The sequence below is a fragment of the Centrocercus urophasianus genome, unplaced genomic scaffold, assembly GCF_019232065.1.
Source record: "Centrocercus urophasianus isolate 14NV4802_14NV808 unplaced genomic scaffold, USGS_Curo_1.0 seq_33, whole genome shotgun sequence".
NCBI classification, from domain to species: domain Eukaryota; kingdom Metazoa; phylum Chordata; class Aves; order Galliformes; family Phasianidae; genus Centrocercus; species Centrocercus urophasianus.
This window is the reverse complement of record NW_024884900.1, coordinates 1,801,242-1,829,090: the sequence shown is the minus strand read 5'-3', so window position 1 is coordinate 1,829,090 and position 27,849 is coordinate 1,801,242. Positions and strand designations below refer to the sequence as shown.

At 40.5% G+C, this 27,849-nt stretch overlaps 2 protein-coding genes across 4 annotated transcripts in view; one reads left to right on the top strand and one right to left on the bottom strand.

The window, feature by feature from the left end:
- Window positions 1-27,081, top strand: part of LOC122166479 (lysophosphatidic acid receptor 1-B-like) — a 37,829-nt gene extending 10,748 nt beyond the window's left edge. Inside the window, exons 1-3 of one of the 3 annotated variants that reach the window (XR_006170816.1) lie at window positions 17,616-17,828; window positions 26,286-26,389; window positions 26,808-26,885. Coding sequence is in view for 1 of the 3 variants with exons in the window: in XM_042830281.1 (XP_042686215.1) it covers window positions 15,836-15,914; window positions 26,286-27,022 (816 nt within the window). In the remaining 2 variants the exon portion in view is untranslated. Of the gene's footprint in view, window positions 1-15,816; window positions 15,915-17,615; window positions 17,829-18,302; window positions 18,469-26,285 lie in introns of those variants that run through there. The other 2 variants (XR_006170817.1, XM_042830281.1) reach the window with 2 other exon arrangements.
- On the bottom strand, window positions 1,973-19,723 carry CA4 (carbonic anhydrase 4). Its single transcript, XM_042830282.1, has 8 exons — window positions 19,430-19,723; window positions 9,496-9,549; window positions 8,566-8,736; window positions 6,047-6,204; window positions 5,324-5,416; window positions 4,996-5,059; window positions 4,309-4,472; window positions 1,973-3,365 (listed from the first exon to the last, which is right to left on the bottom strand). The coding sequence occupies exons 1-8, from the start codon at window positions 19,485-19,487 to the stop codon at window positions 3,177-3,179; spliced, it is 951 nt and encodes a 316-aa protein (XP_042686216.1). The 5' UTR covers window positions 19,488-19,723; the 3' UTR covers window positions 1,973-3,176.
- Window positions 27,082-27,849: the final 768 nt, after the last annotated feature.

Genomic DNA, 27,849 nt, shown 5'->3' with positions numbered 1-27,849 from the left:
CTCTCCACGCTGGTTGTCAGGTGGGTGTGAAGCTGGGCTGCTTTTCTGGTGCAGATCTGTTTCTCCATCTCTCAGCCACTAAAAGCGTGTACTCAGATCAGTCTGATCCTAGGCTGGAGAAGGAGCACTTTGGGCTTTTAGACATGGACAAGACCCACTGAAGTGTGCTGTATTCCTACTGCTCAGCCTTACAGTGAATTGGCTCTTTCCTGGCAGCCATCACAGGTAAACCCTGTACCCAAATCTACTGCCTCTGAAGGATGGAGTTCTCATTAGCTATTTCCAATCTTGTGGTAATCTCCCAAAATAATCTTCCAAACTCTTTTGTGAGAGGAATCTGCCATTTTGAACACACATGCTGTTCATATACTGCTTTCTGAAATCCAAATGATAGTCATGAATGTCAAAGCCACTGCTATCTGTGTTGCTTTAAACCTAAAATATACCCCTCTAGAGAACTTTAGTTTCTAGCGTTGTTTCATTTTCTATTAGTTTATGTGACTAAACATTGGGATATAATGGTCTTTAACCCTGGTTCCAGTGTATGTAAAATGCATTAACAAAGTTTTGTGTTAGCCTCTAAGTAGGAAAACACTATTTCTTGTTTTGTTTTGTTTTTAATATTCCTCAATTCTCTCCTATAGCATCACAAGTCAGCTATTAGTTCTTTAGGAGTTTCTGTAGTTTCCTGTTTTCTTGGGAGAGATTTCCTACTAAAATTCATGTGGATACAATTCTTGAAAATCTGTCCCTGAAGCTACCTGTGAATAACAATTACTTCTCCGTAAGGACTATCACAAAAGAAAGCCAAATGTTCCACTTGAAACCTTTCTGTCTTTTAATGTTTTTGACTGAATGGCTGTTGCTATAGATTTGTATTGATTTACGGCATTAATGCTAGTCCTGTTGTTGTCATACTCAGCACCAGAACAGCATGTGTCCACTTGGTTGCCGAGGAGCCTCTAACAAAGAACAAATTGAACTAGATCACTAACACAGATACAGACTGTAGCTCCCATGGCCCTCTGCTGTTTGTGTTGCATGCATTCTAACAACTTCCATGAAGTTCACAAATTGAGTTAAACTTATGGAGCTTGGTGAGGCTTGGGACAGCTTAAAGATTTCTGTAATTGTGACCAGCTGTAACAGCTGGAAATAAGCAGGTGTGCATTAATGTCTGATAAGTCTAGGCATGGGGACATGGAGCTGTTGTCAGGGAGCCCATAGTTAGAGAGGACCGATAATCTGCAAAAATGGAAAAGTGTGAAGTCTCCATGCTTTAATTTCTATGAAAAAAAAAAAAAAAAGCGTACTACACCTATGTGTCTTACACCAAAAATGTGAGGAAAAATAAAAAATGTTGTCAAGAAGAGTATATTGTCCAGAATGCACTGCCATTGCTTGAAACACAGTTCTGCACATTGAATAAGCCATGTTCGTGGCACCTGCTGAAGTGAAATTACTTAGGTTGCATTTGTCTTTGAGGATAGGACTAGTATGATCATTTCTTGACATGTTCTCTACTTGCAGAATATTGAGAAATGTAATGAAAATAGTTATGAGCAAAAGAGAGAGGTGCATTTCTCCTGGCTGCATGGGTGGTTATACTGGGTAGATCCATGGTACTATTTGTTGTCTTGTAAGAAGCCTGCATGGCCTCTACCTAATGAGCTGGAAGTGGTCACTAGGTCTGGTGAGCAAGGTACTGTACTCAAAGCTATTTTGTTGGGGGACAAGTGATACTTTGATGGCCAAGCTGAAGTAAAAGCTCCTGGAGCCTGTTGACATCAGAAATGTCTCAGTGTAGTACAGCTCCTCCCCTTCCCTCAAACCACCCTGAGAAAAAGCAAACCCAACCCTAAAACTTGTGAAGAGAACAGAAAAAGAAGCATATTCCTTTTCTTAATGAATGTCGCATGGGTTTTTCTTCAGCAAAGATAAAATAAATAAAAACTCAATCCAAAGAATATACAGTATGTTCAGTTTTAATCTTTCTTTTTTGTTTGCTTCTCCAAAGATTTTCTGTTACTTAAAAATACAGTTAAAGTCCTAACCATTCTTCTAAACATAACAAGGTAAATCTGCTTTCCCATGGTTTTTTTTAAGCTCATATTATTAATTATTAAATATGAAAATGACTTTTCTCCTTTGGTGACCTGCAGTTAGTCACACTGTCATATCATCCTGAAAATGACTGTGTAGCTGTAACGTAGAGACTTCCTTGCAAACATTGCCCTAAAGAAAGTAGTCATCCTCTGGAATGAAATGTTATCCTGGGATGGCCAAAATCTAAAATGCTCAAAGCAGCTGCAATGCGTATGGCACTAGCTGAAGAAAGCAGTCAGTTCTGTCTGTCTTCAGAAAGAGAGCTGGAACAGTGCAAGGAAATCCCATTCTCCAGTATGTTGAGTGTTCCTGAATGTAACTGGGTAAGAGCTGAAGAAACCAATTCAAATTGAAATCTTCTGACTGAAACTATGAATGTTAGCCATACATGAATATTTTGAAGGTATGTTATGCTTTAAATAATAGTGGGAATATTCTCTCTGAGATGTTCAAATTGAAATTTAAATGTTTCTAAAAAAGTGATACTGGAAAGAGCCATTTCTTGAACTGTTCCATTTTGTTATAGAAATGAAAACTGTGAAGGATCTTGGAAGTCTTGTGCTCCAAACACAAGTTGTTCAATTCTGTAAGCATCTCTATGCTCTGTATTTTACCTTCATATAGGACAATGTAGGCATAACAAGAATTCCTCCAGGCGTTCCTTCCTGACTCGCAGTGTTGAATGTAAACATACTCCAGAAAAAAAACACCCTCACAGGCACTTAAGAAGAGATTCCTCCTGAAAGTCCTCCGTATAACTTATCAAGTGTCCTTCCACTGTTGTGTTAAAACCACAGGATTGCTGATAATCCATCCTAATGTTTTCTTTAAGTGTTTTTAAAATGAGAATCTTTGTAGTTTAATCTTACAGTTCTTTAGGATTTTTGTAATTTAGGCCATGAATTCATTTTATATAGGAGCAGCAACAGAAATTGTTGGTTAATGTACGAAGGAGGAGGAGAGAATATTCTGTATTCAGATATAATTAAGGAGTCAGTGGTTAGAGGGAATACTTGATACAAAACCAAAACAGAATAAAAGCCCAGAACCTTGAATGAGGTGAGAATTATTCATTGGAAGAGAGAATTCAGGAGGTATAGAAGGATCAGAGCCAACATTAAAACATGAGCAGGAGGCAGGAGGCTGCTGGCACCGGACCAGTACACATATCGACCATTCAGAAACTGAGCAGGCCGAAAGTTTTCAGACATGAGCGTTGAGTTCGTCCCTCCGAAGTGAACTGATGAGAACTGGGAAACCTGCAGACATTGGAAAAAGAAAATTGTAAAATCCTTTTTTTTTTTTTTTTTTTTGTGGAACACTGGGAATGATAAGCTCTAATAGCCGCAGTGCCTTATTCTGAGGCGTTGTTTTGATCTATATGGATGTGCTGAACCTTACAGGAAACACTGTGCTGGAGGCTGCTGCCGGAGGTGACCCACTGATTTCAGAGTCGGAAATCACATGGGCTTCCTGTGTGAGCTGAATGCTTTTTGTCCAGCCCAAGGACTTGGTTAGATCAGACCTTGTGACACACACGTTCTGTCCTTGTCTGTCACATCACAGGGATACAACGTAAGAGGATTAGGTTTATGTGACTCCTTTGTTTGCTTAGAAACTGGCGCAGGAGTGAGATGTGAGTGAGTATTGAGGCCGAGCCTTGCTCTTTGAGTAAAATGATTGAGTACACTGCAAATAACAAACAAAAATGAAGGTGCTGAGTCTTGCCCAACTAGTATTGCTGAGATTCCATTCCAGGACATCTTGATTGTTTTAATCATACAGTCTGTCAGCTGAGCAGCATGCATTTTAGAGACAGTTGTGACTTGGTCTCCTGTTCTTCTTTTTTGAGAGTTGATTTAAGAGAGCTATTAAGTGATGCTGTCAAATCTGGCATTAGGAGTGTGTATGGATTTAACCTAATGCTGACATGTGTCTGTTTGTCATAGCAACAAAACCTTGGAAACTTTTTTACACCAGACAGCGGTGGGCACGGCAGGCTCCCCAGGGCAGGGGCACAGCCCCGAGCTGCCAGAGCTCATGGAGCTGGTCCCTTCCAACTGGGAACATTCTTTGTTGTTCTGTTCTGTGATTCCATAAGCAGTGGAGCAACTAACAGGCCTGGGTTAACTCATGCGAGTGAGCAGGCAAGCAGGAAAATCACGGGAAGCAGATCTTTCAGAGCATCCCTCTGAGACTCACCTGCCATAAACTGAGTTGAATTGGCTTCTCAAACACTGTCCAGATGACCGTCTCGTGGCAGTCAGGAGTGGTGAGGGAGCCCTCGTACCGATAGTACTTTTCAAGTTCATATGTCGGTGGGAGAAGAGAATTCAGCGGCAACGGCTCCATCTGTGATGACGTGTCTAGGCAAACCAGGCAGAAATGCTGTTTTTAACAAGCACAGCTGAAGGTGTTGTTCATACATGTCTTCAAATGCACCTGCAGCTAATGCATGTGTAAGTTCTTGTCCCCAAGTGCTCTCCCCAGGCTTGCTGGCACAGCTGCAGTGCATTGCTTGTGAAATCTATGACCACTGCCTGCAAAATCCCACAGAACTCAAAATATGAACACCTCTCATTATAAAAAACATTTGTTTTTTTGTTAAAACGTTCTTCTGCATGCTTTTCTTCTCACTTTGCTTTGTTCTGCAGAAACAGAAATACTCATTCTGGTGCTTAGGCGTTCTTCACCTGCAAATATCGAGAACTAGATTTTCTCCCACCTCCAATGCTCTGAGTTCTTGACAAACCAACCTTTATTCTTTGCCTGTGAATTTTCAGTAACAACCTCTACTATAACCAGGATGGGATTGGACCTTGAATTGCCGTGTAGAATATATGCTCAAAGTTAAATAGATGTGTGTATCAAACAAGCCAAGTTTCTTACCTTTCTGTAGAATATTATCTAATTCACTTATTAGAGTTGTATAGTTTTTATTTTCTCCATCAATCTGAAATGGAAACATTTTTATTCCAGATCATATATTCCTCAGCAAGTGGTTATTTTAAATGAATTGTGAATGTGGCAGTCAAGATTCACAAAGGTAACAGCAGCAAGTGGAATATAGAAAAGGATAAAGGAACCACGCTCTGGCATTGCATGTCCATAGAATTTTAGGAAGGTTTAGGTCTTGGAATAATGTAATATTGACATCGTGGTACATGGCCAACTTGCTATTAGATTGGAGAGAAAGAATTAGAATTTGGCCACCTACCTTTATAAAGAATGCTAGCACAGCTATACCATCTGCATAGTGCTTTGCATCTGTTAAATCCAAAGCATCTTCTCTTATGTGGACAATATGAAGCTGTAACAAAACAGCTAAGTTAAAAGTTAAGGCCAATGATGTGATTGCTTTCCTCTGCAGTTAGTTTTAAGTGTAGTCTGGCTGTTTCTCTGCACTTTGGCTTTAGTAGAGCAAGAGCTGCTTCCCCACCCATGTACCAGAACATAAGTGCTCTGTGGACTGCAGCAACCCTCCATTTTCAGGCTGTGCAGTGGAACAGTTGAACTTTTACTCTGTTTGACAGTGGGTGGTGATGTCCTTCCACCAACCCATGCACACCAGCACTGGCAACTTGCCTTGACTTGGAGAGACTTTTATTTTTCTCAGGTAAAGCGATTAGTTCACTGTTGCAGTCCAGGAATGGAATACATAGTCTGAATAAACATATGAGTGTAATCAGACTATGCAGACTTGGAGATAGTTCTCCCTAAAAGCTGCGTAACTCCAGATTTGCTATCAAAACTGTGCCCTTGTTACGTAAATTCAGCATGTTTTCCTTAGTGTTCTGATTAGTGAGCAATGTGTCCCACATTCTTTATTTCCACTTGTTGGTGATTCATAGGAAAACTGCCCAATACTTTTTCTCTCACAGTGTCATAAAAATACAAAGTATTTTAATTATGGCCCAAATCTACTGGGTGTCCCACCTACCTCCATAGCTTGTTTTTCACCATCTATGCTGTGTTCTGACCCAGGAAAGTAGAGCTGTTCCTCTTGGACTCCCCAGTGCAGATGGAATTCTACCGCCTTGTATCTTCTCTTCAGACCTCCGCCTTCAATTTTAGGGTGCATGCTCAGTGTTACCTTAACTGGGGAAAATGAGTAAATAGTTTCTAAAATGTTCACATCATACATTAATACACCAGAGAGATTGAAATTTACCCTGAAGTTCAGGTTTGATTTTTCATACCAAGTGTTCCACAAATTCAATTCTTCAGAATCTGAATTCTTAAAACATGCTTGCTGAGACAGATTGGAGATGAAAAGGTGGAATATCACAGCCCACTTTCTGGTAATATGAAACAGCATTTGGGTGTTCCTCACCTATGGCACTGCACCTGGAGCTCCTGCTCCCTTTTCTAGCTGGGATTTGTTCTGAATTACTTGTTTATCCTCTTAATTGCTAGAGAACTGAGTTACTCATGACTTCATCTGCAGATGTAAGAAAACAAATTTGATAAATGCTGCTATAGACTACTCTGGGAAAGTGTTTTATAGACTTCTATGGCTTTCAGTTGTTTATCCTTCAGAGAGTTATCTGTTGCATTTTGAAGAAAGCAGGGTAATAGATTGTCTTTTCTTGTTTGAGTAGCGGATGGTTCACTGCCATTACAACCCAGGGACTCGAGGTGCACGTCTCATTTGGTCGATCCTGTACTTCTTCACAGTGCCCCCTGTCCACGTGCACAAACTTGTCTGCACTGTAACGTTTATTTTAGACGCTATTATTTAAATTGGACCTGATTCTGCTTTAATTTAGATTGGTGCTACTACTTAAGACAAAGCATTAAATCATTTTATCTATTCAATGTGAGGATCAATTCTCTGCTAAATAGCAAAATAAAATTACCCCAGAAAAGATATTTTCTATCTGTAAGTGGCCATCGCCTGTGTAAAGCATGCTGTGTGCCTGAGACATCCAGTGTGTGCTTGGAAATACGGCTTGTGAGCGTCTCTACGTGAAAGCCGGTGCTTTTGTTTTTCCATGAGGAAGATGGATTAAAGCCCTGGAGATTTCACTTCAGTTCTGAGTTCCAGATGAACTGGAAGCTTCTGTGAGTCACTCAGTTACTTTTCTGTTTTATCTTTATGTGGATGTTAATGTATCTTTGTTGGCTTGGTTTCTTTAGGTTGTAGGACCTTTGAGGCACTGACCTTTACTGTCTGCACATCACTGAACATAATGATAGTCTAATCTCATGTAGAGCTTTTAATTGCTCCTGCAATTTAAGCAATAGCAGTTTCAGTGCTGTTCTCACAGCACAGGAATTGGTTGCACACAAAGGAAAGAAATTTTGAAAGCCCAGATATAACTGTAATTCTTTTGCTTGTTTGAAAACGATGGCAGTTCTGAACAATTGTTTTTAATATTAATTTTTATGTAAAAGACTTTACTATGCACAGTGACTGTAATATGGACTCTAAAATGTCATAATATGAAATTCATTAACCTGTATATTAGTGAAAAATCAATCATGGGTTTTTCTTATGGTTTGTCAAAACACTGATGATCTGAATGAGGATCTGCAGTGGTGAAAACTTACCCAGCTGTGTGTGTACTACCTCTCCATCTTAGCTGAGGAATTTATTAAAAGCCCTCAGCTTCCCCTTCTGAGAATTCAGCCATTAAAACAACACATCTAAGATTTCAAGAATACCAATGGATAACTTTAAAATAAACTATGTCTTGTTGCATTTTTTAATAGTAAGTTAGCATAATATGGCTGAAGTATCATCATTACTATTGCCTTGATTGAAAAGAGAAAGTCAATCCGTGTTGAACTTCTATTCCTGGGATTATGGTTTATTGAGTTGCTGTTCACAGACTCGTTTACTGAGTCGGTAAAGAGCTGATCGACAGCCCCACGTTGTATTACTTCCTCATTTGGAAAAAATAAAGCCCATATTGAAGTCTGAAAGGATTTCTGCTAGTTATTTACAGAACTAGCAAGACACAGCATGGCACGCCAGGGGTTGAATGAGTCTCCCAGGTTGTATTGTTCAGCAAAATCCTTCCTTACACAGAACAAGTGTTAGGGAGGGCAAGCCCAGCAGTGAAGGACGTAAGATTATTCAGCAAATGTCACGTACCTCTGCAAAGTCTGTTACCCCTGTGCCCACCTGCCTCTTGGTTCTAGATGGTGTTATCTGACTTAGAGGTTCCCTGGCTGTCTCAAGCTTAGTTCTGTGCAGACACATTGATCAAATTTCTGTTGCGGTGCTCAAGGACTGTGTTCAGGATCCAGAGATCAGACAACAAAGTTCCCACAAAGCCTTGGTTCGGGTTTTCTGAAAGTTTTGTTTCTGAAATAGGAGTGTGCTAGCTTCTTTCTTTCCATTAAGTGAAAGCAGTGGTAGGTAACAGCTTGCTCAGAACATGGAAGGAGGGAAAGGAGATGCAGTGTGAAGATGCAAATAAGTTCCATCGTAACGTATTTGACAGTACTTGCCTGTATGTCCGTTGTTTTCTATTGTCCATTTTGAGGTCTCTTTCACATCATAATTTTCAAAATACAGTGGCGTCAGGCTCTTGTCATAAATGACATTTTTGGTGACAATATTGATGGGTGACTGTTTGCTTCCTTTGCAGTTGGCATCTACTGCATGCCAGCGTCGAGGGTCTATTTAAAAACGAAGAAAATATTATTTTTCTGTAGACTGAAATCCTTGATAAAACCAGAACACCCACCAGCTAAAACACTCTTGCTTGGGAATCTGGAAATACTTTTTTTATAAAAAGAAAGAAAGGTCTTTGGGTAGTGGAAATTTAATAAAGGAGTTTTCTTAGTGTGTAGTTGTTGTATTCTAAGAAATGTTAATATACTTCAACAGTGTTAACTGAAATAGGAAAATAAGAACATACACATGGCTGTAAAGTTAAATTATACTATTGTTGTGATTAGCTGGCTGACTGGAGAATAAAAATAAATAAAAGAGTTGTGGTGATGGGGATGTTGGGATTGAAATGCTGTTTCCAGCACAGCCAGGCTTGGGAAGGGCATCACTGGGCACAGTGTTGAGCAATGGAGCAGACAGCCAGCATGGGTACTGCTGGTAAAAGAAAGGCTGCAGCTGTAAGAAGATCAGGGTTTCTGATAACTCTGTCCTCAAGAATTTAAATGCTTGTCTATACCAGACTTGCTAGGATGGTTATCTCTCCGGTGTATTTTTGTGTTTGTAGCTTTATCCTTGCGTGGTACAAAATGAATAGAGCAAGTACTGACATTTTTAAAATGCCCTCGTTAGGCACTGTATTCAGCACTTGTGGTTACTTGTAGTGTGATACACAGCATTACATGCAGCTGTGTGCATCCTGCCCTTTGCAAAGCAGAAGGGCCCAAGCACCAACGTGACCAGAGAAACAAATTGTTAAGCAGTACCTTCACAGGTTGGCTCTTTGTTCTTCTGCGACAGATAGCACCAATGTTGTCCAACTAAGAAATAAACAAATAATATGGTCAGACATTCAGAATTAGATGAGTGAAAAACTGTACAAATTGCCCCTCCAAAAAGCAGATGTGGAACGGGTTTGGAATTTGCTGTCCCTGGGGAGTGATGAGGTTATGACTGGCCGTGCAGCTTTGACATCTGCTTGGTCTGCTTAATTTTATTAGAATCAGAAATCTCATGTTTTATATATGTAAATAACAACAGAGAAAAGGTGAGTGCTTTGCTTGTAAATAAACCTATATCTTGTTGCTAGACGTTTCTTAGCAATATAGAATGCACACCCAGGTTATCCTGGTTCTAGTATCAAATACTTCAGAAGACAGTGTGAAAATTATAGCAACCCTGTCCTCTTTTTAGATCTCCTTCTGGTCCTACATGAATCAGTCTACACCTGTTAATACTCCTTCACAAAACTGTGGTAGCATGAAATAGTAGACCTGTGGATGAGTTGCAGTTCTAAACAATGTGGTTTTGATACCTTGGCTTAAGGGAAGGTTCTAATCTGAATTTATGTAGTGTTAACGTAAATAATGTCTTATCTGTACTTGTCATTGTTTCATTTACTTGGAAATTAACTCACTCAGGATGTCTTACCTCACTCTTTGCACAGTGCTGCACAAGATACCTTGTGCAATAAAAAGTTTTAAGTAACAAAGGGTCTCATTTTTAGTAGGAAATGAAGCATCCTCATTCTAATTCAGCTGTGATCCCCCAGAGAAGGTTGCAGAATTTTTCAGTGGAAAGCCTTTTCCTTTAGCAGGAGAAACGTGAAATTCAAAGGAATTGAACTGATGTAATTTAACTATGAGTTCATCTACTCAGGAAATTAAGGACTTTTTTTGTTTATAGCCCCATGTTTCAATGGTTATTTATGACAGTAGTGAATTTTAAATGGATTTTAATGGAAATAGTTCTCTTTGCCTATCTAACTGTGATCAACAACAATTCAAAACCTCTTATAATCGTTGTTTGTATCAGACTAATCCATTTATAGAAATTGTTATGGAATCCCATGTGTCATTTGACTGCTAATTACCATGATTTGTGACACATCTGCTGGAAGGCTCTTAGCTGCTTTCAACACTTGGCATCGATAACATCACAGTGCCATCTTTCTATTAAGTTCTTAGGAAAAGTTAGAAAAATGTAGAACCTCAACCAGCTGCAGTAGAATAAGAAGGAAGCTTGAGGGAGCATTGTTGCAATGAATTTAAGGTTGAAAAAAATGATATTGTTTTAGTTCATTTCTCACAAAAACTTAAATTTATGCTGGAAACTACAAATAATGTTGGCTCATTCTAGTTAAGAAACGTTTATTAACATTAAGACAAAAAGTAAGCAAGGAATACGACATTCATGCTGTCAGAACAGCAGTGGTTTTACATTGTCACTCCTTCAATATTTTGTAATTATCAAAAACTTTGTTGAATCAAATTTTTACCTTCTGGCACACTTCTAAACATCTACAAAGCTTGGCTTTAAAGCCTGCCATTTCTAAAAGTGATTGCTGCATTATTTCAGGCCTGTGTATACAAGGCAGTGGGCAGACCTTCAGCAGTGCTGAGCAATTCCTTATCTCCAATAGGAAACAGCAGAACCCAACATTCCAGGTGCAGAATGTCACCGAGCACCTTAACCAATATTTTAATCAATAAATGCAGAGCAAACAGTGGGTAAGCCAAGCTCCACAGTGCTTGATTATGTTTCAAATGGGTTAAAGTTTGCATAGGTAAATGACTGCAGGCATTTTTAGAGACTGCTTTGGCTCAGTGGCTGTCTTGTTAAAGCATCTGCGTGTGCAGGCACGGCACACTTGGACTGGGGTGGGCTTTCTATGCAAGTTATATACACATAAACCCTCAGGTGGTGCACTGTGGGAATGACCTGGTTGCGGATGTTTAAAGGTAGTAGGATGTTTGCATGCAGGGCTAGCTGTGTGCAAAGACTTGACTCAGACTTTTTGGGATGTGAGTTATACCAAAGAGGAAAGCTGTTGGGTGAAAAATCAGGATCATATGAGGTACTGTAAATTCTTGAAACAAAGTTTACTGTTCTGGGTTTGTATGAACATGATTGTGACTTGGACATCACAGCACCATTGCAGTGCAAATGAAAATTTACGGTCAGTCCGATTCACCACTAGGAGAAAGTGCAGTGAGTGCGTTGTTCACTGGCTGCAAGGCTGTGGAGTTTTGGGTTGTGACCACAGCAGGATGAAAATCAAAGACCACCATGGGAAGCACCGAGTAAAGGAACTGCCATCACATGGTATCATCAGTGCTCCTAATCCTGTGCCTCTGTTTCAGAGGAGTGAAATGGGGTAAGCAGTGGAGCCCTTCATTGCTGGGACTGAGTCCAACCCCTCTCAAGTGCAGTGACCACCAAACTTACTGCCAGCTGGCAGGAATTTGGCAGGTTCTCTCAGATACGCTTGCGAGTTTCAGCCACATCTTAGTGGACTGGCACACAGACACTAAGAATCTCAACCCGCACAACAAATTGCAGAGAAAAAGAAAATAAATCCAGCCCACCAGTGATCTGATGCCTCACATGCAGCACCCACGAGAATTCTCCTTACTCCTGTTGAATGAAACCTACACCAAACAACCAGTATCTAACTGTTGCAGGCTTTCCACAAAACTCATAACCTCTACAAACTAACAAGTCTTCTTCTGTCACGTAGTTCTCACAGCTGTGGTTTAGAAAGCCGGATTGCATCAGGGAAATAGAACAGAATATCAATTCAACAATTCATAGGAAAAAGGCCCTTAAAGCTGTTAAACCATAAACAATGAGCTAATTAAACACTGTGGAACGCAGTGAACAATGAATTAATGTTTCTTGTGAATGAGACATTGGCAATAATGCGCCATTAGATAACGGGATGTTTGCATAGATACAGCTCAGGAAAGGCCTTACTGCCGTACTCCGTGTCACTTACAAGGAACATTTGTACTTGGATTTTCTTTGAATCAGAGGTGGTTCTTCCCTACGTCTTTGGGCCTTGCATTTACAATGGTCCTTCTTTCCCCCTGGACTTTGTTTCTGAAGCAAATAGGAAAGATACTTGTCACATTCGGTCTGTTGTCTGTGCTCTGAGGTATGATTATGCCCTAAGGTATGTTGTCTAGTCTAGTTTTGATTGTCTAGGTGGCTCCTGCCACTTCCTGCAGGAGACTTTTCCACAGTCTATTAGAATTCACTGTCAGGAAATGTTTCCTGTTTAAAAGCTTACATTTTCCACTTGCTTATCTGCATCCCATCACTCCTAGAAATATCATTGAACCACCCTAAACAATTCTTTTCCCTCCCTGGTGTTTACAACGTTCAGATAGCTCCTTCATAATCTGCAATTCCTGCCCTTGCTGCATCCATCCTTTGTCCCATCCCATGACAACCTGCCCTTCACCTTTCTGCTTCAGAGTCTGTCCCGCTCTCTTTCTCTGAAGCTTCTTTCTGACATTCCTCTGACCCCACTCCTGTTCCGCCCAAACCTCAGCTCCCCTGTTTTCTTTCATGTTGTTTACCTTATTACCTGGAACAATACAGAGGATATTTTGTGGGGGCTTTGTTTTTGATTTTGCAATTGAGGTGCTGAAACCATTGCTGTAATATCAGCGGCGCTGCAGGATGTCGCAGATCATTCTCATAGATTTCATTAGCTTGTGAGTTAAGCCATGAGCATCCATGCTTAGGACAGCATTAGATACTAACCAGGATTTCCAACAGCTCCTTGTATTACTGACATTAACTTGAGACAGTGCTGCTGTTGCCTTTGGCAGTACCATGACAGTGTACATACTCACGCTCACCTGTGCACTTGGACTTAAACTTGCTGTGTCGTCATCCAGTTCTGGCTCTTACGCTGCATTATGGACTCTCAACTTATGTTACAATGCACCGTATAAGAGTTGTTACCCTGACTTCACTGAGTTTTACTTTACAGCAGGGCTGAACTGGGCTGAAGGCCTCCTCTTCTTTCACAGGCAGTTAAATTTAGGGAGTCTGTCTTGGCAAGTAAGCAGCCCTACTTATCTCTGCTTCTTCCTTGTCAAATTTACAACTGATTTCCTGACCAAAGCTGTTTCTTGGCACCAAAACAGCTGCAAAACAATACAATTACGCATTGTTTTCATTTTATTGTAAATGTTTTCAATTGTTTTAGCTATCAAGCCTAGTTTGGAAGCCAGAGGCAAAAATTCCTTCAGTTGAGAACTCCCTCTTCTGTTCACTTACGCAGCTGGATGGAAGAGGACAGTGCTTCTGGCTGGAAGCCAGAACGTCAGCAGTTGCTAATGTGCCATTGTGTGATGTAGGAAAAGACCCTTCAGCTCTTTGGACAATGGTCAGACTGCCTGAATTCCATCAAAGTTCCCTACTTTGTCCTGCTTGTTCCCACTTACTGCCCCGCCTGGACCTGCTTGGAAGCCTGCATCTCTGACTGCAGGGAGGCTGGTTAGCTGAAAATTGCTCTCTTAATTTGCCCGTCTCCAGAAGAAAGTTAATTAAACCATTTTTAACCTTTGAATAAAGTGCTTGGCAATTTAATAATCGTCTGACTGCCAGCTGTTTCTACGAAACATACTTCATCTCTTGAAATAACCTTCATGCCGCTAACAGCCGAAGTACCGAGGCAGTAAGAATACTTCTGTCGCTCTTTGTAATCCCTCCTCTCTCTCTTTCACTGACTGGCTCCTTTGTTTGCCCCTTAAGATCTCGTCACCCTCTTTCAGCCGTGTCCTCTGACAACCCCTTGTTCCCGAGATGCTCAGCTGATAGCGCTCCTGCCTCGCAGGGAGCCCGGGCTGCCTTCAGTGCCGCAGCTCCCCTGGCTGCGGGGTGGCCGCCTGAGTCAGGTCCGTGCAGCCGAGGGAAGGCTGGCCTTTTCTATGAAATTACGAGTGCTGGTTTTGCACTCGGTGTATTTTTAGCTTTGGTTTGTGTTGGGACAGGAGTATTTTTAGCTGGCTTTGAGAAACGTATTATCTTTAGTACAAAAGAGCAAGCAACTTAAGTGCAAGCGGAATCTAAGTCTGTCTTTCTAATTAATGACTTGCTAAACACAAACTAAGCATGTATGTATCTGTCTTTGTGTATGTTTTTAGGTATTACTCATTCTCAGGAAGTTCTCATCAACCACTCTGACAGGCAAAATCAGTTCCAAATGTTTACATCTATCTCTAGCGTTATTAAAACAAATGCTAGTAATCGTTCATCTCTCTTCTATTCATTTTTACTTGGAAGTTGTATTTTTCATAATGTTATGCGTGTTTATGTATGTGTGTAGGTGTTGCTTTCCAGTCCATTACAGGGACTTAGGCTCAAAGATAAACTTTAGTATGGTAATGAGGGGACTGCATCTGATTTGAGCATGGCATTTACAACTTGCACATGTGTACATAAATCACGTGCTCAATGATGTCTTACTCTGCAATGCATATAAGCTAAAGAGGATTATAGAGATTGAGAGGTTCTAAGTTTACTTTATAAATACTTGTAAATGGCTTCCTTTGTGTCACATAGCAAGGAAGATAATTTTAGCTCTGACCTGTGATACTGTTGTAACTTCTTTCATACATGTATATCCTCATAGATCTCCTATATCAAAAAAGGAAGCTGACTTTTAGCAAGAATAGAGTATCCAGGGCTAAGGTGATAGCTTCTGTGGAGAAATTTGCTTTGCTTTGTTTAAACAGAGCAGTGCCAAATAAAATTCAAGCAGTATCTTCTTGAGTATTTTAAAAATTTAATTCAAACAAATTGCTATCTGGTTTTACAGCCCTTCCTCTAATGTTCTATGCTGGATTTCTGTTGACTGTTCCTGCAGCTAGGTGTTAGTAACTAACCACTGACCGTTCCATGTGCTCTGCACCCTGTTAACAAAGCATCACCTACAGTGCCACAAACTGAGGGGAAAAAATATATTTGTATGGAGATGGACATAGAGATGAAGAACTGAGCCTCACATTATGCCTTGAAGACCTTGAGGTTTATGCTGGTTGTTTGAACAGCTAAGAGGAAGCTATGAAAGTGCTTATCTGCTTCCAGTTTTCAAAATCCAACTGTAAAATTTATGACAAGTCATGATTCCAGTTTTAAGTACCGCTGCACAACGTGCATCATGTAAATGTTAATCCAATGCTTTTTGCTGTAGGAGAAAGAAAAATAATTTATAAGCTGAAGTAACGTTACTTGTCACCTATGAATACCTCCTGTGTACATTTTCTGTAATGCTCCTTTCTTTCCCACAGAACTGAAGTGAATGGCAGCATGAACGTACCTGGCTTGAATGCTGAGAAGGATGAGGTGATGCTGCACATTGCAATTTTGTGTGAGGATCAGCTGAACAGTGAGTTTGTACAAATTGATAACAATGTGGTGTTCTCACAAGGTGATCTTTAAATTGAGCTTTGATGATGCGACTGGGTGCAGTGTGCGTACAGAAAGCTGCCCACTCGTTACATGTCACCAGAAACAGGCTGCTATCTGCCGACCAATGGTTTTTGAACTTGGAGCTGTGATGCCCTTGGATGCACCAACGTAGTAAAACATCTGTCTGCTCAAGAGCATCAACTCCTACTGTCTTAGGCACAACACAAATACAACAAAGCACAATTCATGTCACCTGGGCAGTCATTCAGAGCTACATGCTACATGCAATGGCTGCTCAGCAGTTCAGGGTGAAGGGGCAGGTTTTGGTTTTATGTGCAGCAGAGCCAGCAGAGGTGATCTTATAAACTTACTGGTGTAATTCTTAAAGTGAAAGTCAGGATCTGCAGATGAATTTAAATTACAAGATGTGACTAAACAGTGCATGCTCTTCAACAACTTCACACATCGACTAACGTGACGAGAATCAAAGCATTCCTGTTCTGACATGATTGATTCCTATGTGTAATGTGGATGTGTTTGGATACTATAGCAGGCTCGCTACAGAAATGAACAAAGGTAAAAGCATTTCAAATTTCATTCCATACACAGCTCTAATGCCTTTTAGCTGCCTTTCAGGAGCCCTCCAGCAATGTGCAGTGTTGTTTCATTGCCTGCTGAGCTTGGTTCCCTGTCTCCCCAAAATAAAACAGGCTGTTACAGCTAAATGAAGAGCCACTCTATCTCATCTGCTGCTCTAGCATAAGTGCTTTTCTGTCTTCTGCTGAGAGAATGAGAAAGCAGTTGTTACAATGCCATACCTCTTTGCACCTTTATCATAAGCTGTAGAAGGAAAGAAGTGCACTCTGAGACTAGAGGATTTGCATCCTTAGTCATCCTGTATCCATTCTTCTCACATTCATAGAACTCCTTCAGTTATAACCGAAATATGAAACCCACAATGAGTATGGCAGTGGCTCATCATATCCTGAGCTGCACCTCTGTTGGCAGCAACAGTCCCTTTTATAGAGCTAAAATGTAATTAACCCTATATTTAATGGAAAAGTTTGTTAGTAGAATTTTCAGTTTTGAAGATATTGAGCTCTTGGCGCTATTACTGGTTAATCACAATGGCAGAGCTAGAAAAACCTCTGCCTTCTGAAGGTTGCTGGTACAGTTGATCTAGCTGTGCAGACAGTCGGAGTGCAGAGTGCTATCAGTGGGCGTCTCCTGCTCTGAGTGCACATTCAGCAACTTGCAAAATGTGACCTCTTCTTCTTGCGTACAATGGATCTGACACGGCATATGCTGATAAATATGGACTATGGTAAATATTCACAGATAAGGCACCAATAATATTTCAGCAGCTTGAATGATTCTATGAAAAAAAAGGAGAGAAGGAAGCCCTAAGAAACATATCTTGTGTAACAATCATAACTTGAGTGCAAAAGTCTGTCTGTGCTGAGACTGCCAAGGTAACTTGTTGGAGATAATGTCAGCCATTCCTCTTAAAGAAGTTTATTTTTCAGTGATGTGTGAAGCTGGCTCTAACACCAATACCAAACTTCTAGGTGGAAATATTTTACTCTCCACTACAATTGTTGTCCTCCGAATGGCACTAGACTGAATGTATCTTTCATAAAAGCTCTCTCTCAAAAAGTTTGGAAAGTTTCTGATGTAACATTGCAGATACTTTGCTTCACTTCTATTCATCTAATAGCAGTTCCAGAGGGTCATTGATCTCTGGGACGATTTGCTTCTGTGTGAAGTCACAGAGGGCTGTTAGCAACATACATATTTTTAAAAAGTAAGTTCTATGCTAAGATACCAAGAGAGGTCAAGTTTGAAGCAACTTAACATACGAGCAGCAATTAACATTGGCTATGTAAGTGTGGTGAGTATTGAAGCTGCCTGTAGTAAGGAAACAGCCTGGAACAGGCATGTTAAATGTATTGATAAGGGGGTAAGTCTCAAGGTAGTTCTGAAAAGTGACAAGAGCAGGAAAAAGAAAAAGATACAGGAAAATATTATTTAGGCAGATGCTCAAAAGTCATAGCTTCTTAAAATGTCCAGCCTTTAAGGTAGCATGTAATGTACTTTGTGAAGCTTCTACCTCATGAAAAGATTTGGAAAGGAAGGTGAGAAGACAGCAAGTTTCTTGAGCATTAATGTCTGTGCCATTAATTCTACACTCAGAAAAGAAATGGAAATTGTAACAGTTTGTGGGGAAAAAAAGAACAAAATGTATTACATGCATTCCCTGTATTGATTCTTTCTGTTAAAATACTAATTGCTAGTGTTAATTTAACAATACCTATATGGGTTTTCTAAGTGGTCTTCTGTAATAAATGCCTTAAAAGAACAGTAAATTTAGCAAAATATTAATTAATTAGTTATAGATTTCTATCAAGCAAATAGTTGTAGACTTTGGAAGAGCAAAGGTTCTTTTTGCTGTTTTGTACCTGTACTACATTTGGAAGCCTCTGGAGACAGAAGAGCTACAAAATACAGACTGAAGAAGAGAGAACTGTGAGGTATGGATCTGGAAAAGGCAAGCTACTGGTTATGGAGCATTTAGAACAAAGAAATAAAATGTGAGGAACACCATCATTACCCCAGTGCTTATGCAGTGCTTAAGGCTGTATCTGAGTACCTGAACCCTCTGTTACTTTAAGTCTGGAAACTGAATCTTGAGCTGCTTTAAAACCAGGTCCCTTTAATGGGCTGTTGGTGCAGTGCTTCCCTCTGATACCTCTGATAATACTGTATCTTTTTTTTTCCCTTAATGCAGTCCTGTCTATTTTAGTGCAAACAATAGACCCTTCATTATATTAAGGACTGCAGTGTTTATTTTTAATTTTGAGACTGTGTGCTGATATTTACATAGGAAAGGGTATTTATTCAATGTTATAGTGCTGCTGATTTAATAGAAGCATAAAAATATCTCCTTTTTTCAATACTAATTATAGATTGCTATTTAATCTAGTCATTGTAAGTGCACAGTGCACTTACGTACATAGTGCATAGAGTGCAAAAATAGATGGATCTGCTGGGCTAATGCAGCAAAAGACATATTGCTCCTTCTCAGTAGGCAACTATAAGAATTTGATCTTATAAATGACAAAGCAATATGAGTAGAAATCTAAAATAAGCCATTTGAAGTTTTAAGAAATACATTATTTTACTTGTTTGTTAATTTTTTGCATATACGTACAAATAACCACAGAGATCAAGCCAAACCCCAGTGATTTTTCTTGGAGGAGGAAGGTAACTAGAATTTCTAAAGGTGAAAAAAAATCAACACTCATTATTCATGAGAGAAACCTGTATTTGATATTTTCCCACAAATGAAAAAGGCAGAGAAATAGACAAAACATTCATTTTTTCATATAGAAGAAGTAGAGAGTTTGCCCTGTAAGCTCCAATGCTCAGAAACAAATAACAAATAAGAATAACCTTGGTATATGGGGTTAGAAATAACAGAGAAGGACTTACCTACTACCTCTGTCTTGAGAATGTGCAGAGAGAACAGAACAAGGAACAGCAATTCCATTATCTATTTTAAATAGGCTCAGTGTTGAAACCAGAATTGATTAGACTTCTTAGTATGTGATCATATTTCTGCTCTCAGTTTTATACTGGAGTAAGTAGTCCTGGACAGACCTGAAAGCCATAGCCAGGAAGGTGAACTCCTCCCCCTTGTAATTTCCCCAGATTTACTCTACTCACGGTCTGCCTAAATTCATTTCTCCAAAATGAATGGCAAAAGGAATACAGTTTTCTAACACTGAACAAGTATCCTGCAGTGAATAGCTAAGACTTTGCAACCTGTGCACATCTAGTAACCTATTACTGAGTGTTACATTTCTGTTTTTCTCTGACAGACACGTGACTTTCAGAGTAATTGTGAATGTATGCATTAATGTTAGAGCCCTGTGTCAAAAAAATCACCCCCACTCCAACAGCACACAGCAACCCTTCAAACAGCAGGTTGGTGACACTGCAGGATGGGATTTCTGTGTGCAGTAACAGGAAAGGTTTAGTAGGTGGCATGCCAGCACTTTCCTTACATTGATTTTGCATTTAGTGGATTAATAGAGACCATGCTTCTTTTTTCCTTTGCATACTTTTTCTTAATGTTCTTTTATATATGTGTGTGTGTATATATATGTACTATACATGTATGTACTATATAAACATTACATGCCATAAGTACTCTGTTATACTATATGTAGTATTTTTTTTTTCTGTCCTCTTTTCCTATCTGAATGCTTTAATTCCAAGTGTCTGATTCAGTGCAATTCAGTCTTTATGTTCAGCAAACAAAGGTGTGTACACAAGAGTGGCACTGCTACGTTCTGCAGTTTCTGTTATACACACATTTTCTAATTTTCATTTGGGACTGGATTTCGGCACAGCTGAGGAGGAAAACAAATCAGGGAATGCAAATTCTCCCATTCTTCCAAATGCTTCTCTCTCCATGGGTGTGCAACCCAAATCCTGGGTTGGGTGCAAGGAGAGCAGGACGCTTGACTCAGTGCCTCTCCAGGAAGGAGTGTAAAAAGGTTGTGGTGTGGCGTTATGTTGACTGATCACTGCGGACCTTTATGCCTTTACCAAAAGCTGTGGGCTCTCAGGTGGAGGGCAAGGCCACTGTGGCGTTATATTGGGGTCAAATGGGATCAGGGCTGTAATAACAATGGAAAATCTGACAGCTGACTTATGAGCAGGACTTTATTCATAAAAAAGATAGCTATAAATAACATTCCAACAATGAAGATTTGCTGGTTAGCGTTTTTCCGTCTTGGATTAGATTAAAGCACGAACAGCCAATGATTTGCCTAGCACATGGTGCTAAGATAAATAGCTACTGCAGTGATAAGAACAATAAGGGAATTCACTGCATTTTTGAACTTCCTAGTTCAGCAATCTCTGTGGAGCTATCTAAGCAAGGTGCATGCTGAGCACGTAGAATGGAGCGGGGCTGTGAGCATGGCAGTGTCAGGTGCCTGCCTTCAAGGGCACATATCAGATGTTTTACACTTGGGCTTCTCTGGTTTCATACCCCGGGGGTGGTCTTCAGTCAGAGAGTTTAATCAAAGCTCTGTGATAAAGTTTTTCTCACTTTACTTGTGTTCAGCTTTCTGGAAGCTGAGAGTTCTTAGAAACACTCTGATTTGGGCTGAAATATCCAAGGGTTAAAAACGTTGTTCTTGAAATTCAGGATTCCAGGTTCTCATTATTTAAGTGGTAATAATTTGCACTGCAGTCATGTTCATTTGTGCTAGAAAGTGTGTTTAAACTCAGTGAAATATATTCCCTAACCATATGAAGTTTGCAGTCTAAATAATGAGGGCAGGCACAATCTTTTTATCTAACCAAACTTACCAGACACTTTGTTATCAGTTCCCTCTGACATCTTTGCACCACGAACATTTTTTGAAGGAATTGCAGTGCAGGTGGGTTTTCTATAAATGTCACAGGATATTGGACCTAAATGCCTGTAAGGATCCGTGTCAGAGGAGCAAAGAGCCAATGTTTTGCAGGATTCATAAAATTCAAGGTTTTTTTTTTTCAGGCAGTGTAGTTGCAGCTGTGTCTGTAGCTACAGGATAGATAAGAGCAGGAGAGAACATTAAAAACAGTGAAAATTGCACTTCATTTGTATCCTTGTTGTGGAGTACAGCTGCAGAGGTTTTGACTTATTTCCCTCAGTCTGGCTTATGAAATGTGTGAGATCCAACCTTAGCCTGCTACTACCAAGAGGGCTTCACAGGACACTCGGAGGGACTGACGTGACATCTAATGGAGCTTACATGTGCCTGAGCCAAATGACCCTACCATGTGCTGCAGAAAGGAAGTCTAGAGCTGCTTGTGGCCTCCCAGGTGAATGATTGCAGTTCCTCTGTACCCGGCAGCACGGAGAGGACAGGATGAGAGCAGGTTGGAGCTCAGTCTGTGTCCAAAACCAGGACAGTGGCACAGCTCTTTGTGCTGGACTGAACGTACACTTAGAAAGAAGATCTAAGGCTTGTGTAGGTGAGACTGACATGAGTCTGTCTCACTCCGATTTATAGGAGGGAGAGGAGGTTCTTTTAGTATATGTACATGGTGAGACCAAAACACAAGAGGTAAAACGTTAGCCCAACCAGTTTATTATCCCTAGTTGCTCAGGACTATGGGGAAGGGAAGACGGGCGATAGAAAAGCGATGGGAAATAAAAGCAAAGGGTCTTTGTAAAAAGTGGAAGGGAAACAACTATGCTGTATACTTCACTCGTGAAAGAGAAGCAGGGAGGGAGTTGTGCATTGCATTGCCATTATTTTGTGTCTTGCAGTTAATGCTGTTTAACACATCTGAAACATTCAAACCTGATGATTGTCTTCACTTTGTGTTCATGGTGAGGGCCAAGAAAGCATATATACATATATATATATACATCATACAGTTTGAGTATGCAACTTTGAAGGTAGGACCAAATCAGCTGTACTGTGGTTATGCTATGGAGCTCTCATTTTCGAGACATGATGCAGCTTTTTCTGCTATAGTGTCAGGTATAACTGAATTCTCAGGGCATAATCAGCATAAAGAGAGTTGCAATTGCAGGGTGCTAAAGTGGAAGTGTATGTTGTCCAGGGGTTACTGTGCTGAGCTAAGAGTCTCAGTTTCGGAACTTAATTTCCTGTTTTGAAACCTCCTTTGGCATGTCTCAGCTGGGACCTGTTATTCTGAGGGCTGCCAAACACCATTGGTTCTTGCAGGTTCTGAGCATTTCTGTGACCACAACCTCGGTTGTGTGAAGGTAAATTTTCCAGAATGGCTGCTTTAAGTGAATGGTCCTTAAAAATTCAAGGCTTATCACTTCTCATTCTCTTCAGCATTTTCAGCATCTTCAGTAATATCTTCTCTGCAGGAATTATCTGAGGCTAATTGCTATCAAACTCATAGATTCTAGGAGGTGTCAATGAGAAAATATGCTATTGCTATTGCTACTGCTGGGATCTTTTTCACAAAATAAAGTAATGCCATGTCTTTCACAACAAAATCAAAACAACAGCAGTTTGGATATTCAGATAAAGAAATTTAAGAACAATTACTAAACAGTACTGACAAGAGCAGTGGAGAGGGTGAAATCGAGGTAAATGTTAATCAAATGCCTGCTAGTAGTAAGGCACAGCCAGTGTTTGAAGTTTTAGCCTAGGTTTACCTCTCTCCGTGCCATTCTTTCATGTGATCTTATGCAAAAAATTTGTAATTTGTAACACACCTCACAGGTGTGTTGTGGGTGTAAGTATAATAAGATTATGAAGTTCTCAGAATACGTGATAAGAATCACCTTGAGTGGACATTGTTATACGTGCGGGTTCGGTAACACAGTCGCCTTCTACCTCACAAAGTGTTTGCTTTCAGTTGAAACTACTTTTCACCTATTCTTACAAGAGGTCAGACTTTATCAGAGTTGAGATGTACAGATCTGTGGAGTTTGTTTGTTTGTTCGCTTTATATTGAAGCGGACTAAAAAAGTTTTTTCCATAATAATACTGTCTTCCATCCTAATTTTATGCAGTTCTATCAGGGAATTAAAATTACAAAATGTTTTGTTAAGAGCCATTTATATTTCTCAGTATTATTTTTAATTACATTCTGACTTCATACAGTGTTTCATCATTGAACATCAACTTCTTAAACTAGAGACAGTAGCATCTTCAGGAATAGGGCATTTTGGAGCCCAGCTTCATGGCTATGCATTTCTATTTCTAGGTTTTCAATTTCTAGGTAGTTTCTGAAAGATTTTTGAAGATGTCCTTTGTAGCTAGCCTGCTGTCCATCACAGCCCTCAGCCCCCCTCCAGTTCACAAAGTCACAGAGAAAGTAATCGGGAGAGATTGGGAGTTCATGCAGATTGATCTGGTGTCCTCTGCCACCCCTGCCATCCATGCTGGACGTTACCTGCTGCTGCATTTGCTGTTATTAAAGGGAGCTGCTGACTTGTGGTGCTGGCACTGAGAAGATGACAGAAATAAGAGTCCTTGCTCAGCAGCAACCTCATACCAAGGGTGTGGCTGCCAAATCTGCACGAGGCATGGCACAGAGAATGCTTTGCTGTGACACTTGAGAAGAATAGTTCATAGGATATCAATGAATCAGCAGACGTGGTGAATCAGTTCTCAGCCCTCATTTCTATATAATCTTTCTTAGGATTTCACAGTGACTATCCGAAATATTTTGCTTACCTGTGCAAAGCATTTCTAATATATATTAATTTTATAGTGCTAATTGCACATCAACCCTAGTATGTTCATAAACGTCAACTTTAACAGGAAGGAGGTTTTTTTCCTTTTTAAGCCAATCAGATTTGCACAGATTTATTGCCCTGTAAATTCTGTCAGAGCTATCAGATAGTTCACAGATTTACAGTATGAGAGCTGAACTTGCTGCCATGCTGTACAGATAACAGCCCAGAACGTGGAAAGCTACTAGGCACTAGCTGAGCTACTTTGTAAATATCACAGTATAAAACTGTTACTAATAAAAGTCAATCTTTTGCTAGAATGCCAATAAAGAGTGGGGAAGGAGCGCAAACCAACTGCAATAACAACAACAAACTCTTACATGGAGCCTTGCAAATTAGTTGGGACTAACTTTGTAAGCAACATGCCTTCACTTAGATGCTTTCACCAAGGGAAAGCTTGCAAAAACTCACTGCTCAATTGCAATTGAATGCCAGTCACAGCTAGAACATGTTGGAAAGGTCTCTCCATATGTAGGTGTCTCAAATAAAACATGGGCTCTCCCTGAGGTGTGCCACATCAAGCATTAAGGAACAAAAGCAGCCACTCCTGGGCAGGAAAAAAAAAAAAATCCACGTTATTTGTAATGACACACGGGTGTGCTCACTGCTCTATTGCTAATGACACACGGGTGTGCTCACTGCTCTATTGCTAATGACACACGGGTGTACTCACTGCTCACCCCAACTGCTCCAGCGTTCAGAATTGCCGTGCTGCCCTCTGTAAACTGATTGTTACAGTAGTGCCCTCTGCTGTCTGACAGCATAAATGTACGTCCGAAGAATGGTTTTCCTAGTCTCACGTATTTCAAACTTAGTTCCCATAAATCATTTCTGTTTAAAAAGACAGAGAAAGATACAGTACTGTTCTGTTGCTTTGTTAAGGTACAAGTCTTTAAAAAAGTAAACAAAATATCCCTCTGCAATGGTATCAGCATAAATGCCTGTCATTTTTCTACATCAACTTCTGATTTATACAAGAGAAGGAAAATACAGATGATTTTAGGTGTATTCTGAGAACTTGTGAGTACTCCAGCATTCAGTACTTCCTGAGATATTTCTGTAGGCCCAAGCACAAGAGCTACTTTGAAGGTGGAACCTCCTCCCCTTTTGGGAGCACTTTTGTAGTGCTGCTGTTGATCTTGCCATTTTGCTTTCTAGGCTGGGGTTTGTTCTGTAGATATGATCTAACCATATTTAGAAAAACAGGCACCATCAGTCCCATTGGTTTGTAACTGTAAGCAAGAGACAGTAACCAACTTGATTCTGTTGTCCTCCAATCAAGATTTAAAACTGTACGTTAAGGGATTATTGAACACATAAAACTGAAGGAGTCCATATAAAGAGGGATCTTTCGTTATTTTACAGAGTAATATTTCTAAGAACAGAATTGCAGGTTATGTGGCTAGGTTAGTGACAGAAATAAGGAATCTCCAGCTTAATGTCAGCATTTTTGTCCATTGCTTGTGTAGGTCTGAGTAGGGGCAATTAGAGGGATTAAAATTGGAGATCTCTAAATGCCTGAGCCAAATTTTGTTCTTGATAAAGGCTGCTTTAAGCAGATTGATTCTATAGTAGTAAATGTGTTTTCCAATTTTAGCTATCCTAGCAACTGAAGTGCTCTGAGTTGGTAACCCAAATATTTAAAAACACAAGTGGTTAAAGATTAATCCACTGTCATGACGATGATGTGCCAATAGAAGCTGTGTTTGAAGACTCATGTTTTGGTTGAAAAACAAGGTGACAGTAGCACTCAAGTAGTACAGCCTCTTACAGAGTAGGAGATGTTCGAAACAAATGGTTACCAGTTGAATCTAGGATTTTCCACCATGAATGGATACTCAAACTGTTCTGCTAACCATACGGAAATTTGGAGTCGTAATTTAGTGCTTGCACTGGGCATCCCTCAGCTGACCATTAACATAGCATCTGTGATCTTCAACTGCACAGCCATCATCACCAGAAAAGCAACAAAAGATCTGCACAAGCCTATCTCTGTTCTCTTCTGCAATTTGGCTTTTTCTGATCTCTTCACAAGTTTTTCTGGTTTTTGGATTTCAGTGCTGTTCATCACCAAACCTGATGACACAATCTTTGGATCCAAGGATATGCTTGCACCTTATGCCTTATATACTACATCTATTTTATCCACCATCTATAACTTGGTAAGCATTGGAATTGAACGCTACCTGGCTGTGGCTGAAAGCATTAGGACAAGGTTCAGGGTTGCTAGAAACCATTCCATAGCTGTAGTTTTAATTAACTGGGTCCTTGCTTTCTTTCTGGGCTGCCTGCCATTGATGGGGTGGAACTGCTTGCACACAGGAAAAAATCTCTCAGTCCTCTACAGTCCATTTTGTGTTGACTACCTCATCTTCATCACCACTCCCAATGTTGTGGCAGCTTTCATTGTTCCTCTGTTCACCTACCTTAGAATCATTATGATCCTGAGGAAAAGAAAGCTGAGAATGAAAGCGTGTGGGCAAGCTATCGGTACCTACAAATCAGCTGAAATCCAGGTTGCCAGAACTAGTATTTTTATATGGCTCCTGGCATTGGTGTCCTACGCTCCTCTTTTTGCAGGAGTCATCTTTGATGCAATAAACCACCAGTGCCCCCTCGATCTCTATCCAAGCGTCTACATCTTCCGAAACTGCACAGCTATGCTGATAACCACGAACTGTTTGGGAAATCCCATCATATATACACTGAAAACCAAAACCCTAGGGGCTAAACTCAAGTCTCTGAAATGCCTTTCTGGCAAACGTCTCCAAGCCTGCACCATCGCGAACATCTAACCGCGGCCGCCCCTGTGCTCCGTGGACTCTGTTCTGCTTCCAGGGCAGCGGGAGCGCCCCGAAGCGAAGGCCGAGCCCTCCGCCGGCTGCGGCGCTTCAGCACCCGCGGCGGGGACAGCTCCGGGCCGGCTGCGGACGGGGCGCCGCGCGGGGCTCCTCGGCGAGCTGCGCTGCTGTGCGGATGGGAGACGGGAGCGCGCCGCTTGGGAACGAATCACACCCCGTCAGCTGTGTTTGCTTCGCGTTTGGAAATCCGCTTCTGACGTGCTTTCTTTGCTGCTCAGATTGTGGCTTTTTTTTTTTTTTTTTTTTTTTTTTTTTTTTTTTTTTGTTCAGTTGTGTAGGGGAAAATGTAACGTTACTTTCTCATTTGCAGCATGTAACATCGTATCTGTTAGTATTTGATGAATCAGTTATTGGGGCATTCAGCACAGTTTTTCTGTTGTCGGTGTATCTGCAGTGTTTCTGTGGGAGCTCTGTGACCACACTTTTTGTGTCCCTGCTTGAGAACGGCAGCATGCTCGTGTACTGTGGCCGCTGACATTTGATTTGATTTAGGAGAAAACCTCAATGGAGGTTTCATTGTCAGAACTGTAGTCATGGCATAAAGCAAAATGAAATAAAAACTTCGAGAGCACGTGTTTTGTAGAAGGAAAAGGTCTCCCCTCCTTCCCTCTCTCTGAAGAGGAAATGGTTGTTGCTTAATTAACTGGTCAGATCCTGGGCTAAATGAATGCTTACATCGAATGACACGGAGATTTTGCCTAGGAGGGTCTCAACGGCCCAGTTTGTTCTCCCACCTCGCCCATAGTAACAAACCTGGAGGC